Source organism: Geotrypetes seraphini, chromosome 12 (genome assembly GCF_902459505.1).
Source record: "Geotrypetes seraphini chromosome 12, aGeoSer1.1, whole genome shotgun sequence".
NCBI classification, from domain to species: Eukaryota; Metazoa; Chordata; class Amphibia; order Gymnophiona; family Dermophiidae; genus Geotrypetes; species Geotrypetes seraphini.
Window position 1 is genome coordinate 98684958 of NC_047095.1, and position 15438 is coordinate 98700395.

A 15438-nucleotide genomic window follows, 5' to 3' on the forward strand; every position below is an offset into this window, starting at 1 on the left:
ACGACCAGGGAAGAAAAGGGTACATCAAGGAAGATAAACAAATCGCAGACAAACTAAATTCCTTCTTTGCGTCTGTCTTTACGAAGGAAGACACCTCAACAATACCTGAAGCGGAGAAAGTGTTTCCAGGAGAAATAGAGGACAGCCTCACCACAGTTGAAGTGGACTTAGACCAGATATACTATCAGATCGACAAACTTAAAAGTGACAAATCCCCTGGACCGGATGGAATTCACCCGAGAGTCTTAAAGGAATTGAAGGTTGAAATCGGAGAGTTATTGCACAAACTTGCAAACCTGACAATCAGAACTGGACAGATACCGGACGACTGGAGGATAGCGAACGTCACGCCAATTTTCAAAAAAGGATCGAGAGGGGAACCGGGCAACTATAGGCCTGTGAGTCTTACGTCGGTTCCCGGCAAGATGGTTGAAGCACTGATCAAGGATAGCATAGTCCGGCACTTGGACGCACACGACTTGATGAAACCCAGTCAACATGGATTCAGGAAAGGGAAATCATGTTTGACGAATTTACTCCAATTTTTTGAGACCGTAAACGAGCAAATTGATAGTGGGAAGCCTGTGGACATAATATACTTGGACTTCCAGAAAGCGTTCGACAAAGTTCCACACGAAAGACTTCTCAGGAAACTACAAAGCCATGGCATAGAGGGAGATATACAAAGATGGATAGGCAAATGGCTGGAAAACCGAAAGCAGAGAGTGGGCATAAATGGGAAGTTCTCCGACTGGGAGAAAGTGACTAGTGGTGTACCCCAGGGCTCGGTACTTGGGCCGATCCTTTTTAATATTTATATCAATGACATGGAGGAAGGAATATCCAGTGAGATCATCAAGTTTGCAGACGATACAAAACTATGCCGGGCAATCAGATCGCAGGAGGATAGAGAGAAACTCCAGAGCGACTTGTGTCGGTTAGAAACATGGGCGGAGAAATGGCAGATGAAGTTCAATGTGGAGAAATGCAAGGTAATGCATTTAGGCAATAAAAATAAGGAATACGAGTATACAATGTCAGGTGCAACTCTGGGGAAGAGTGAACAAGAAAGGGACCTGGGTGTACTGATAGATAGGACCCTGAAGCCGTCGGCACAATGCGCGGCAGCGGCAAAGAAGGCAAATAGAATGTTGGGCATGATAAAGAAAGGAATCTCGAGTAGATCGGAGAAAGTTATAATGCCGCTTTATAGGGCAATGGTCAGACCACACTTGGAATACTGCGTCCAACATTGGTCTCCCTACCTAAAGAAGGATATGAAACTACTGGAGAGGGTGCAGAGACGAGCAACAAAACTGGTGAAGGGTATGGAGAGACTGGAATATGAGGATAGACTTATAACACTAGGATTGTTCTCCCTTGAGAAAAGGAGAATGCGTGGGGATATGATCGAGACCTTCAAAATACTGAAAGGAATCGACAAAATAGAGCAGAGAAGATTATTTACACTGTCCAATTTGACACGGACTAGAGGACATGGAATGAAGCTAAGGGGGGACAGGTTCAGGACTAATGTCAGGAAGTTCTGCTTCACTCAGAGAGTGGTTGACACCTGGAATGCCCTCCCAGAGGAGATTATTGCGGAATCGACCGTCCTAGGCTTCAAGAGCAAACTAGATGCATATCTCCTTAAGAGAGGCATATAAAGATATGGTGGACTATAAATTACGCCAGGTGTACACCTGGCGGGGCCTCCGCGTGTGCGGATCGCCGGACTTGATGGACCGAAGGTCTGATCCGGAGATGGCAGTTCTTATGTTCTTATGTACAGTAAGAACTCAATGCGAAAATAGTATTCAGTACAGGACAACACAGTGGTATAAAAATATAATATTAACGTTGAAAAAAAAATTTCAGTCAATCCATTTTTTAAGAACCAAGGAATCAATCCTAAGATTGATAAGGTGTAGTGGAGTAGTCTAAAAGAGGAGCTCAGAGCTTTTCAAATTTCTTAATTGACCCCAACCTCTCTGCAGCAATACGTTTGTATTTTACCACTAAACAAACCATATTCCACCAAGTACTATGTTCAGCTATGGCCAAGTTTTTCCAATTAAAGCATATGATTTTAATTACAATGAGGATCAGTATATGTAATAGGTTATTGTTTTCTTCTGTGAGGGAGATTTGAGTCTCAACACGTCCAATAATGAGGACTGCATATGACAGAGGATTGTCTGTCTGTAGTAGGGCACAAATGTCTGACCATAATCGTGTTCAATAATGTCGATTTGGCTCAGTACATCTTCTAGATTCACCATCATTTCTTTCAGTTCCTCCTCATCATCACCCTTTAAAATCATTTCCAGTTCAGGTAGATCTCTTAAATCTTAAGAACATAAGAACATAAGCAGTGCCTCTGCCGGGTCAGACTACAGGTCCATCCTGCCCAGCAGTCCGCTCCCGCGGCGGCCCAAAAACAGGTCAAGACTTGTCTGAATCATCAGAAGGGGCTCCCTTGCCACCTTGGTTTCTCATTTAAGTCCTGCCTTCCTATCAAAGTCCTAGCCCTCCAGGTTGGTTTATAATCTTCCATAAAGATCAAAGCAAAAAACTAATTCAGTCTTTCCGCTATGGCTTTATCCTCGCTGAGTGCCCCTTTTGCTCCTTGATCATCCAATGGTCTCACAGATTTCCTCACAGGTTTTCTGCTTCTGATGGTATGTGGTCTTTGTCATAAGGCATATGGGGACAGACTTAAAGATCTCAATCTGTATACTTTTGAGGAAAGAATGGAGAGGGGAGATATAATAGAGATGTTTAAATACCTATGTAATGTAAATGTGCATGAGTCAAATCTTTCATTTGAAAGGAAACTGCAATGAGAGGGCATAGGATGAAGTTAAGAGGTGATAAGGTCCAGAGTAATCTAAGGAAATCCTTTTTTACATAAAGGGTGGTAGTACATGGAACAGTCTCCCAGAAGAGGTGGTGGAGACATAGACTGTGTCTGAATTCAAGAGGGCCTGGGATAGGCACGTGGGATCTCTCCGAGAGAGAAATTGATAATTGTTATTGCGGATGGGCAGACTAGATATGCCATTTGGCCTTTTTCTGCCATCATGTTTCTGTTTCTATGTGTGGATGCCAATGTGATGATGTTATACATGCATGTGGCATCATCACTTCAATGCTCACATGCTTCATGGTTCCTCGAGCTGCAGCTACTATGTTTAGTGTGCCATGGATCAAGAAAGTTTGTGAGGCACTGAATTATGACCTCAGTACTGCTTGTTAATGGTGCCAATTAAGTTGGGATGGAGGAGTAGCCTAGTGGTTAGAGCAGCTACCTAAGCACCTTGAGGATGTGGACTTGATTCCTACTACAGCTCCATGTGACTGCAGTGGTAAAAGCTTGGCACCCTGAGATTGTGAATTTGATTCCTTCTACAGTTCCTTGTGATTCTGGGCAAGTCACTTAACACTTCATTACTCTAGGTTCAAAATAACTACCTGCCTAAAATATTTATTTATTTAAAAATTAAATACTGCTTAAAACTGAAGCAAAGTTCAATCAACATACAAAATAAATAAATACATGATGCACCAGGGAGGGAAAACCCTGCCATTCTGGAGTGGCGAGCCTAAGAACAGGATGGACTGAGCTTCCATCCTGCTTCAACATCTCTGAGAAGGTATATAGGGGTTTGGGGGGATGGTGGGGGACGACAGGTGGCAGCAGGGATTAGGTATCCCTCCTGCCTTTTTTTTCAGGGGGAAAGGAGGAGGGTAGAGGATGTTTGGGGAACCTTGCATGGAAGTGGGGCTTCAGTGCCAGAAGGGAAAGGGCATCCCTCCTGCCATTTTCACTGCCATGGAAGGGAGGTGTGGTGTCCTAACAGCAGTGACACAAGGCTGCTTCCCATGTAACTGCTGTTAGGGCTCTGCACATGTGTCAATTGCTCATGTTTGCATGCAAATGATTTGCACCTCTGTGCAAATCATTTGCATACAAACTTGATAGCACATGAATCATTGCTGGAGAATCAGCCAAAGAATCAGTCAACAAAAATCAAGTCTGTATCTTTAGTGCTTCTACCCATTATCTTGTTTGAATGTGCTCATCTTAATGCACTAGCAAGTTAACATTCTCTTCCCATGACCCACCTTTGATTAGTACATACTGACAGGAAAATTACCACAAAAAGTTTTAATGCATGTTCTGATTAATCTATCCTTTCCCATGAAATTTAGTAAAAAGGCCCCTACATTTTTTTTAGGCCCTTCATGTTCTTTTCAGGTCTTAGCAGAATAATATAACATTTAGGGAAAAAGATACAACCCAAAAGTCCAGCGCTGGAGGCCAGAATAGCAAATATCTCCACTACCACCATGTACTTGCCCTTGGTGCTCAGGTATGTTGGGATGAAAGAGATCCAGACACTGCAGAAGACCAACATGCTGAAGGTTATGTACTTGGCCTCATTGAAAGTGTTGGGTAGATTTCTTGCTAGGAAAGCTATGACGAAGCTGATACCAGCCAGAAATCCCAGATAACCCAGAACACAATAAAATGCAATTGCTGATCCTTCATTACATTCAATTATTATCATTCCAATTTCTGATCTCATATTAAGATATGCAAATGGGGGAGCAGTGAACAACCAGGCAAGACACAGAACAGTTTCAATAAGAGAACAGAAAAGGACTATAGAAAGTGATATCCTGGAACCCATCCATTTCCGAAGCTTGCTTCCTGGTTTGGTGACTTGGAAAGCTGTGACTACAGTGATGGTTTTTGCCAGTATAGAGGAGAGAGCAATGGAGAAAGTGATCCCAAAGGCAGTCTGTCTGAGAATGCAGGTAACATCCACAGGATGTCCAATGAATAACAATGAGCAGAGAGAGCAGAACATGAGGGAGATGAGGAGAATGCAACTGAGGTATCGGTTGTTGGCTTTCACTATCGGTGTGTCTCTGTAATGAATAAAGATTCCCAAGATGACAAGAATGACCAGAAAGAAGAATATGCTGATAGAAGTTAAAACAATCCCTAGAGGCTCTTCAAAAGAAAGGAAAGTTATCACTTTTGGGATGCAGGCATCTCTTTTCTGATTGGACCATTGATCGTCTGGGCATGTTTTACAGGTGTCCATATCTGTGAAAGAAGATTATAATTTAATTATGTGACATATATCATGAGACCTGTTTTCTAAAGTGTACTTAAGTAGCTTGAGCCCTATAGCCTTCACTACTCAGGTAAGATGCTAACTACATGTAGAGTGATGGATTGTGGACTTCACATTAAGAACATAAGAAATGCCACTGCTGGGTCAGACCAGTGGTCCATCGTGCCCAGCAGTCCGTTCACGCAGTGGCCCTCTGGTCAAAGACCAGTGCCCTAACTGAGACTAGCCCTACCTGCGTACCTTCCGGTCTAACTTTGTCTTGAATCCCTGGAGGGTGTTTTCCCATATGACAGACTCTGGAAGAGCGTTCCAGTTTTGTACCACTTTTTGGGTGAAGAAGAACTTCCTTATGTTTGTATGGAATCTATCCCCTTTCGATTTTATTGAGTGCCCTCTCATTCTCCCTACCTACATTGAGTTAACACCTGGTACCTTGACTCTAATGACTAAAAATAACATGGCTGCATATAAGAGTAGAGAATGGGAGAGCTTCCCTGTCTTTGGTTCATCTGTGGTTTTTAGTGGGGCAAGTTGTCTTATTTCCTTTTTTCTGCATGTAAGAGCAGGTAATGTAAGCAGACAAGCTACCAGCAAGCAGATACCACAGACCACTGCACAAAAATGCAACTATTCCCCCAATCTGAATCCTCATCCCCTCCCCCTCCACTGCTGAGAGTCCTAACCGTTATCTCATCCATACTGATCCCACAGCATTTACTGGTGATGTCTCGGGGGGTTAGATGGAGGGAATGAACAATCCTCAGACATTGTTTTGACTCTTTTCAACCTGGGATTGAAAATAGTGGCTCTGACACATAGCTGTAGTCTCATGGTACAATAGTCTACCAAGTAAGGATTATAACTTCACCCCTAGAGATAGTTCTGAAAGACTACAGCTATGGAGCAGAGCTACCATATTCAATCCAGGCTGTTCAATCCAGGCTGATAAAGCAACATATGTATTTGGGGATCATTATTGCCCTAATGGTAATGCATGAAGGATATCCACAGTAAGTGCTGGGTGTGTGATTTAGGGCTTGGGGCTCTGGCCCTTCAACAGGGACTTATGGGTCAAAGATAGTAAGAGGGACAAATGTCCAAAACCTCATTGGGATGGTAGGAAGGGTGAAAAAGGTGGGTGAGGCAGTGGTAAGGAAGTTTAGGATCTCCTCAGCAGTGGGATAGCGGTTGGGGATGTTCTTAGTAATGCTACTCATTGGGGTGGGTGATTTGGGGTTGCTGCTGTGATAAATTCATATAGATAGGATAAATGCAGGTATGTATGTTCCTTTTAATTAATCACTATGCACCAATTGGAAAAGGTCAAAGAATACCATAATTTATTCTGATAGTGCAAATTAAATCACCACCATTGAACACCTTAACGGACACAAACTGATGAAGACCAGCCAGCACAGCTTCAGCAAAAGAAGATCTTGCTTGACAAACTTACTGCACTTCTTCAAAGGAGTGAATTAGCAGATAGACAAAGGTGACCCAGTCGACATCGTATATCTAGATTTTCAGAAAGCGTTCAACAAGGTTCAGAAAATTGTGAGCCACAAAATCTAGGGTGATATACTCACATGGATTAAAAACTGATTGGTGGATAGGAAGCAGAGAGTGGGGGTGAATGGACAATAATCGGACTGGAAAAGCGTCATGAGTGGAGTGCCACAGGGTTCGGTGCTCAGGCCTGTGCTCTTCAACATATTTAAAAACGACCTAGAACTTTGCACGACGAGTGAGGTGATTAAATTTGCAGATGATACGAAGTTATTCAGAGTAGTGAAGACATAGAAGGATTGCAAAGACCTGCAACGTGACATAAACATGCTCAAGAAATGGTCCGCGATACAGGATGTCCACTGCAGTACTCGGAGAGACCCCCCAGGAAAGAGACTTGGGAGTACTTGTAAACAAGTCAATGAAACAGTCTGTGCAATGCGCGGAAGCAGCAAAAATGGCAAACAGAATGCTAGGAATGATTAAGAAGGGGATCACAAACAGATCTCTAAAGGTTATCATGCTTTTATACCAGGCCATAGTATGCCCCCACCTGGAATACTGTGTCCAACACTGGTCGCTGTATATGAAAAAGGACATAGTACTACTGGAAAGGGTCCAGAGAAGAGTGACAAAAATGATTAAGGGACTGGGGAAGTTGCCGTACAACAAGAGGCTAGAGAAACTGGGCCTCTTCTCCCTTAATAAGAGAAGTCTGAGAGGGGACATGATCAAAACATTCAAGATATTGAAGGGAATTGATTTAGTAGAGAAAGAGAGACTGTTCACCCTCTCCAAGGTAAAGAGAACAAGAGGGCACTCGCTGAAGTTAGAAGGGAAAAGATTCTATACAAACGTAAGGAAGTTTTTCTTCACCCAAAGAGTGATAGAAAACTGGAATGCTCTTTCAGAGGCTGTTATAGGGGAAAGCACCCTTCAGGGATTTAAGACAAGGTTGGATAAGTTCCTACTGGAACAGAACATACTCAAGTAAGACTAGACTCTAATAGGGCACTGGTCTTTGACCTAAGAACATAAGAACATGAACATAAGAAATGCCTTCACCGGATCAGACCGAAGTCCATCCTGTCCGGCGATCCGCGCACGCGGTGGCCCATTTAAGTACACCTTTTGGGAGACCCGGATTTCCCGTATCCCTCAATATGGTTTTCAAGAAGATGTGCATCCAACTTGCGCTTGAAACCCAGAACAGTAGTCTCCGCCACAACCTCCTCCGGGAGAGCATTCCAAGCTCCAACCACTCGCTGTGAGAAACAGAACTTCCTGATGTTTGTCCTGAACCTGCTGCCACTTAGTTTCAGGCTATGACCCCGTGTCCGTGTGACTTCTGAAAATGTTTACAATGCCTATGGTCTATTTTATCAAATCCTTTTAATATTTTAAAAGTCTCTATCAAATCCCCTCGCAATCTTCTCTTCTCTAGGTTGAACAGACCCAGTTTTCCGAGACGTTCCTCGTAGCTCAAATTCTCCAAACCTTTGACCAGTTTCGTGGCTCGTCTCTGCACCCTCTCCAGCAGAGTTATATCCTTCTTAAGGTATGGAGACCAGTGCTGGACACAGTACTCCAAGTGAGGTCTAACCATTGCTCTGTACAGTGGCATTATGACCTCTTTCGATCTACTCGTGATCCCCTTCTTAATCATGCCTAACATCCTGTTTGCTTTCTTCGCCGCCGCCGCACATTGAGCTGAAGGCTTTAGGGTTCTGTCTATCAGTACCCCCAAATCCCTTTCTTGTTCGCATTTGGCTAATGTCACCCCCAACATCTTATATTCATGTTCTTTGTTTTTCTTTCCTAGATGCATCACCTTACATTTGTCTATGTTAAAACTCATCTGCCATTTATTCGCCCAAGTTTCCAGCTGGTTTAGATCCTTTTGGAGATCCTCGCATTCCCTTAGAGAGCCAACCACCCGACATAGTTTTGTATCATCTGCAAACTTCGTTATATTGCATGTTGTTTCCTCTTCAAGGTCATTTATAAAAATATTAAACAAAATAGGCCCAAGAACCGAACCCTGGGTCACGCCGCTAGTCACTCTCTCCCAGTCCGAGAATTGCCCATTTATGCTCACCCTTTGCCTTCTGTTCTCTAGCCATTTGCCAATCCATCTATGCACTTCTCCTCCTATTCCATGGCTCAGTAGTTTTCTCATAAGCCTTTCATGCGGAACCTTGTCAAACGCTTTCTGGAAATCCAAGTAAACTATGTCCACTGGATCTCCACTATCCAATTGTTTGTTCACCTTCTCGAAGAATTGAAGCAAATTTGTCAGACATGATTTCCCTTTCCTAAAGCCGTGTTGACTAGCCCTTATTAAGTTGTGATCTTCCAAGTGTTGTACAATGTTGTCTTTAATTAGTGCTTCAATTATCTTCCCAGGAACTGATGTGAGACTCGCAGGTCTGTAATTTCCTGGTTCACCTTTTGATCCTTTTTTGAATATTGGTATGACGTTTGCTATCCTCCAGTCCTCTGGTATTTGCCCTGTTCTAATTGACATGTTAGCTAAGGATTGCAATAGTTCACCAATTTCTACCTTAAGTTCCTTTAATACTCTCGGGTGAATTCCATCCGGTCCAGGGGATTTGTCACTTTTTAGTTTATCAATCTGAAAGTATATCATGTCCAACTCCACATTTACTGTTGTGAGGTTTTCCTCTATGTCTCCGGTGAATATCTTCCCTATGTCTGGCATTGCTGTTGTGTCCTCCTTTGTGAAGACAGAGGCAAAGAATGCATTTAACTTATCGGCAACTTGTTTGTCTTCTTTGATTGACCCTTTCCTTCCTTGGTCATCGAGAGGGCCCACTGCCTCTCTTGTTGATTTCCTTCCTTTTATGTATCTAAAAAAGGGCTTGAAGTTTTTGGCTTCTTGCGCTATCTTTTCTTCATAGACTTTTTTGGCATCTCTTACCACTTTATGGCCCTTTTTCTGATCGATTTTGTGACAGTTCCAGGCCTCCTCCGTTTTTTCCCGTTTCCATTTTTTAAACGAGTTCCTCTTTTCCCTTACTGCATCCTTAACCTCTTTGGATAACCAAGCTGGTTCTCCTTTTTTCTTCTTTCGCCTTCCTTTGGCTATCTTTGGTATGTGGATATTCTGTGCTTCTGTGATGGTGTTTTTCAGTAGAGACCATGCTTGCTCAACTGTTTGGATTTCTGCTTTGCCCTTCTTGAGCCGTTTTCTAACCATGGTTCTCATACTATCGTAATTCCCTTTTTTGAAGTTAAAGGTCGTGGCTTTAGTCTTGATTGGTTTCCCCCTTCCAATGCCAATTGTAAATTGGATCATATTGTGATCACTTGTCCCCAGCGGGGCCGTAACTTCTACATCTGCTGTCCTCCCAGTAATGCCATTTATGACCAAGTCTAGGATTGCGTTTCCTCTTGTCGGTTCTCTTACCATTTGTTCAAGGAAGCAATCTCCTATCAATTCTAGGAATTTTATCTCCCTGCCGCAGCTTGACGTTCCTAATTTCCAGTTTATCCCTGGAATTTGAAGTCTCCCATGATCGTTACATTTCCTGATCTACATCTACGGTTAATTTCCTCCATCAATTCTTTGTCTGTTTCCTCTATTTGTCATGTGAGTAGACTGCTAAGCACGATGGACAACTAGTCTGACCCAGCAGTGACAATTCTTTTGTTCTTGGTCCCAGATCCTCAGAGACAACATACTAGGCTCAAACTTTCCATATATCTAGTGATTGACATGTCACTTCATCACTGGGATCAAAGTCATCTATGTGCCATTCATTTAAATCTTAACTTATTCATAAATATTCACTATATTTTTTAATAAATATTTTACTTAGCTTTGTAGTCAGTTTAGGGATTAATATACTATCGACATGTTTCACTATTATGTTTTTTCAAGACAACAAATCCCTGCAATAAAAGAGTGAAAATTATTTCCCTAGTCTTATTTAAACCTAGCTACAAAGCAATAAATAACTATTTTACATGCTACAATTTAAGGGAACAGATTGCTTACCCATTATTTATCCACCACCTCTCTCAACCACTATATTCAAAAGAAGATGGCAACGGCGTGTCTTAAGAGCTATTTTAATACCCTCGGCAAGAACAGCTGGGAACGTCACTACATCTTCTGTGTCCATGCCGGGAGTAAAGCAAACCATTTAGTATATTTAACTGAAGAACACCGGCCCACCCCATATTATACCAATGATAACCACTCAAGATCTTCATTTATCCCTTTAGGGGAAACTGTGTTAAGTGTATAAATCGATCATTGTTCTTTATAATTCAATCTTATCTGAAATTATATATCAAATTATTTGAAACTGATCATATGAAATTTAAAACTGGATGGTTAGGGGAGGTTTTTTGTTCTTCCACTGATTGCAAAAATGGTGGTGTAGCAGTGCTTATTAGCAAACATCTTCAATCACAAACCAAATAACTTGCAAAAGATGATTATGGTCATTATGTTTACTTGCAAGTGACATTAAGGGCTCCTTTTATTAAGCCACATTAGTGTCCGTGACTTTTCATCACGTATTAACCCCCGCGCCGGCCTAAAAACTGCCGCCTGCTCAAGAGGAGGCGGTAGCGGCTAGTGGTTTAATGCGCACTATTAAGCGCATTAAACCGCTACCGTGGTTTAATAAAAGGAGCCCTAAGTGCATTCACTTTTAATTTATTGGTGGTGTATGCTCCTAATATATATGAACATGTTTTTTTTTCAAAATTTGATTAAGACATCTTTGAAATCTAATTCTGTTCCTCTAATATTGGCAGGAGACTTAAATCAATTTCTTGATCCTTCTTTGGACAGATCTTCAGGTCAGCTGTCTTCTGTTCCTCACTTTATTTATTGTCTGCTTTAAACTTAGTTGATCCCTGGAGATTGTTGCATCCTATGGGAAGAGATTATAAGCATTTATCACACTCTCACTTTACTTATTGATTATATTTTTGTTTCACAATTGTTGTTTTCTTGTGTTCTTTCTTCTACTATTGGACCACAAATGCTTTCTTATCATTCGCTGGTGTTTCTGGATATTGAGGTAGGGGGTTCTAGAGGAAGTGGATGGAGGTTTCTTTCCTATCTATATGAGGATTCACATTTTCAGCAATATCTTGTAGAACGCTGGGCAGATTATGTTCACTTCAATGATGAACATATAGCAGAACCGATTCTTTTTTGGGAAGCTTCTAAAGCAGTTCTTAGAGGTGATATCATTGCTTATGTCGCTTCAAGGAATCGACGTATTGCTGCTAAAATTATTTCTTTCGAGCGTCAGTTTCAATGTGCAAAGCGTACATACTTTCGACGTTCTACAGTTTCTCATAAAGAAAATATGCTTGCAGCACAAGTGGCTCTTAATACTCTCTTGCATGAAAGGTATCAACGTAGTACTATATATAGAAAATTTAAGTTTCTTCGTTTTGGAAATCGTCCTGGTCATTTTTTAGCAAAACTCACTAAAACTTGGAGTGGATCAAGGATAATTTAATCACTTTGCCTTTCAGATGGGACTATTACTAATGTAACTAATAAAATTTCCCAAGCATTTTGTGATTATTTTGCAAATCTTAATATGGCTGATTCTTCTTCCCAACCTTCTCTTGTTCAGGCTTATTTAGAGGATGCTTCTTTGCCTAAGTTAACACCGCAAATGTTAACTTCTTTTATTGTGCCTATTAGAGGAGTATAAATCCAAAAAGTTATTAAATCTTTATCTACTTGTAAAGCACCTGGGCTGGATGGATTTACAAGGTAATATTATTAATTACTTGTTAATCATATTCGAAGTACATTGATGTGTTATTATAATCAATGTGTAGAAGACAATTCTTTTCCTTTAGGAGCTACGGATGCTCTGATAACATTAATCCCAAAACCTCTGTTGGTAGAATCATATTGTCCAATTTCATTACTCAATGTAGATCTTAAGATATTTGCAAGAGTGTTGGCAGATAGACTAGCAATTCATTTGCCTATGCTGATAGGGGAAGAACAAATTGGTTTTATAAGAGGTCGTCAATCAGTTTTGCATGTTAGAAAAGTTTTAATGGCATTAGTGACTGGTCAGACAAAAGCAATTTCTGGTCTGTTGGCTAGTCTGGATGCAGAAAAAGCTTTTGACTGAGTGGAGTGGTCCTTTCTCTTTTCTGCATGTCTAAAATAAGAATTTCTGGATGGTTCTTAGATAGTCTTCAAGTTTTGTATGCCAAGCCAAGGGCCTCTATTTTGATTAATGACACTTATTCATCTCCTTTTACTATTTCTTGTGGGACTTGACAGGGATGTCCTCTTTCTTCTTTATTATTTATAATATATCTAGAACCACTTTTGCGTACCTTGAAATGAGATATTCACATTACTGGGATTTGGGTGATAGATCAAGATTTGAAAGATGATTTGCAGATAATTTGATGATTTATTTTGACTGATCCTAAGAATTCTTTATTACATCTTATTGATGCAATATCTGAATTTGGATTTCATTCTGGGTTTCATCTGAATTATCAGAAATCTGTAGCCCTTCCTTTCAATCATTCCTTGAAGGAACATTGGAAAGGAAATTTCCCATTAGCTTGGGCAAGTGAAGCAGTTACTTATTTAGGGATCATTATTCCACAAGATATTACCCAATTAAATGATCTTAATATTCAACCGTTATTGAATAAGACCAAATCAACCTTATTAATATGGAGACATTTTCCTATCTCTTTAATGGGATGTATTGCTCTTTGTAATATGATAATTCTTCCTCAGTGGTTATATATATATCAAAATGTTACCATTGTTGTATTCTAAAGTAGTAGAATGTCAATTAAATAAATTGATACGTGGGTTCCTTTGGATGGGAAAAAAACACGTATTTCAGTAAATCAGGTGACTTTGCCAATAACAAAGGGAGGATTGGGTTTATTACAGTTGAGGCAATTTGTCAAGGCTTGTCATATGCGTCACATACATGATTGGTTTCTTGCAACATATTCTTTTTTCTGGACTTCAGTAGAGTTAAAATTATGGAGGCCTTATCACTTTAGTTATCTTTTAGCTTCTAAGCTTCTAAGATGAAGACTGCTGTTCTGAAAAATCCTTTTTATTTTTTAATTGCTCCTTTGAGAACCACTTGGTGAAGGATATGTAATTGATTGAAGTTTGATTTTAGAACTACACCACTTTTACCTATTTGTGGAAATGTCTCTTTTTTACCTGGTATAAAATCTGCAGGTTTTCAATCTAATAAACAAGGAAATATTTTCTATTTTTACTAGATAATAACAGATGAGGGTAATTTACCAACATTATCATGTACTGTTTATAACTGGTCTAAACTGGATATATATTCTTAGATACAGTTGAGGTATTTTGTGAATTCCTTACCTTCATTGCCACTAAATGCTAAAGTATATGATGCTCTTTCAGAATTATTTTGGTTAGATGCCTAGTTGATTGTGCCGCTTAAATATTTTAGACATTCTTTTGTAAATCTTTCTCCTAATTTAGATTACAATAAAATAGCTCAAACTTGGAATGAAGAGTTAGGGATTCACCTTCAGTGATTCCATATTCAAAGATTTTTTAAAGATTTTATATGGTCTTCTTTCTGATATCACCTATTATAAAATGGGTTTTGCTACATTAGGATCTTGTTTGAAATGTGATCACCCTAAAGCTAATTTATCTCACATATTTTGGACATGTCCTTTGATATGCCAATTTTGGAATGTTGTTTTTTTCTAAAGTTGAGCAAATGTGGGGAATTGATTGGCATTGCAATAGTTATAACATATTTTGGATATTTTGCATAGTTATAACATATTTTGGATTTTTGATGTTAAGCGTCCTATTCCCAGAGGCCTAAAAGGCTTTCTTCAGAGAACAATCTTATCAGATTTGAAAGTCATAATTTATCTTTGGATATGACCTTTAAGACCAACATATAATGCTCCTTTTATTAAGCCATGGTAGCAGTTTAACGCGTGTAATAGCGTGAGTTAAACCACTGGCTGCGCTAACCACTACTGCCTCCTCTTGAGCAGGCGGTAGTTTTTAGGCCAGCGTGGGGGTTAACGCATGATGAAAAGTCACACGCGTTAACCCTGCTAGCACAGCTAAAAGAAGCCCTTAGTCATTGGCATTTTAGAATGTTACACATTTTAACAATGGAAAGTATGCAATTATCAGAATGGGAAGACAATTTTTTACTATTTGGCAACCTTATTTAGATACATTAACACCACACACTCGCAGTCGTATATTATTTAATATGTAATTACAGTTCTAAAATGGGGGGAAAAGGGGAGGGAATTGGGTATATTTGCTTTTAGTGATAATGTTTATTATATATTAACTCTGTAAATTTTGCTTTTCTTCTTGTATTTGAAATTCTTTTTTTACTATTTTGTACAATTGGGGCTTGTATAGTATTCGTATTAATACGAGATTTGTGCTCATTTAACCTAAGATGGATTGGATGTTTTGTACGCCCTACATATACTAATTTACACGGACACATCAAAATGTACACCACCTTCACTGACTTATAGTCAGTATTAGACTTAGATCTTATAAAAATGGCCCGTTTGAGGGTCCTTCCAATAAGGTCCTTCCAATGTTTGTTTACACCATTTACAATGATGACACTGTTGGTGAATAGCCCCTATTTCTACTTCTCTTCCTGGGCTATACTTACCTAAAACCTGTTGGATGGTTTTCCCCCATTTAAAGGCAAACATAGGGTTTGACTAAACCCTTCATGAAATTGTAGAA

General features: G+C 40.1%; 1 protein-coding gene across 1 annotated transcript in view; it reads right to left on the bottom strand.

Moving 5' to 3' along the window:
* Nucleotides 1–4226: 4226 nt before the first annotated feature.
* LOC117346158 (vomeronasal type-2 receptor 26-like) overlaps nucleotides 4227–15438 on the bottom strand; it is a 65638-nt gene continuing 54426 nt past the window's right edge. Inside the window, exon 4 of the mRNA XM_033915560.1 lies at nucleotides 4227–5119. Within this exon, the coding sequence (XP_033771451.1) occupies nucleotides 4227–5119 (893 nt within the window). The remainder of the gene's footprint in view (nucleotides 5120–15438) is intronic.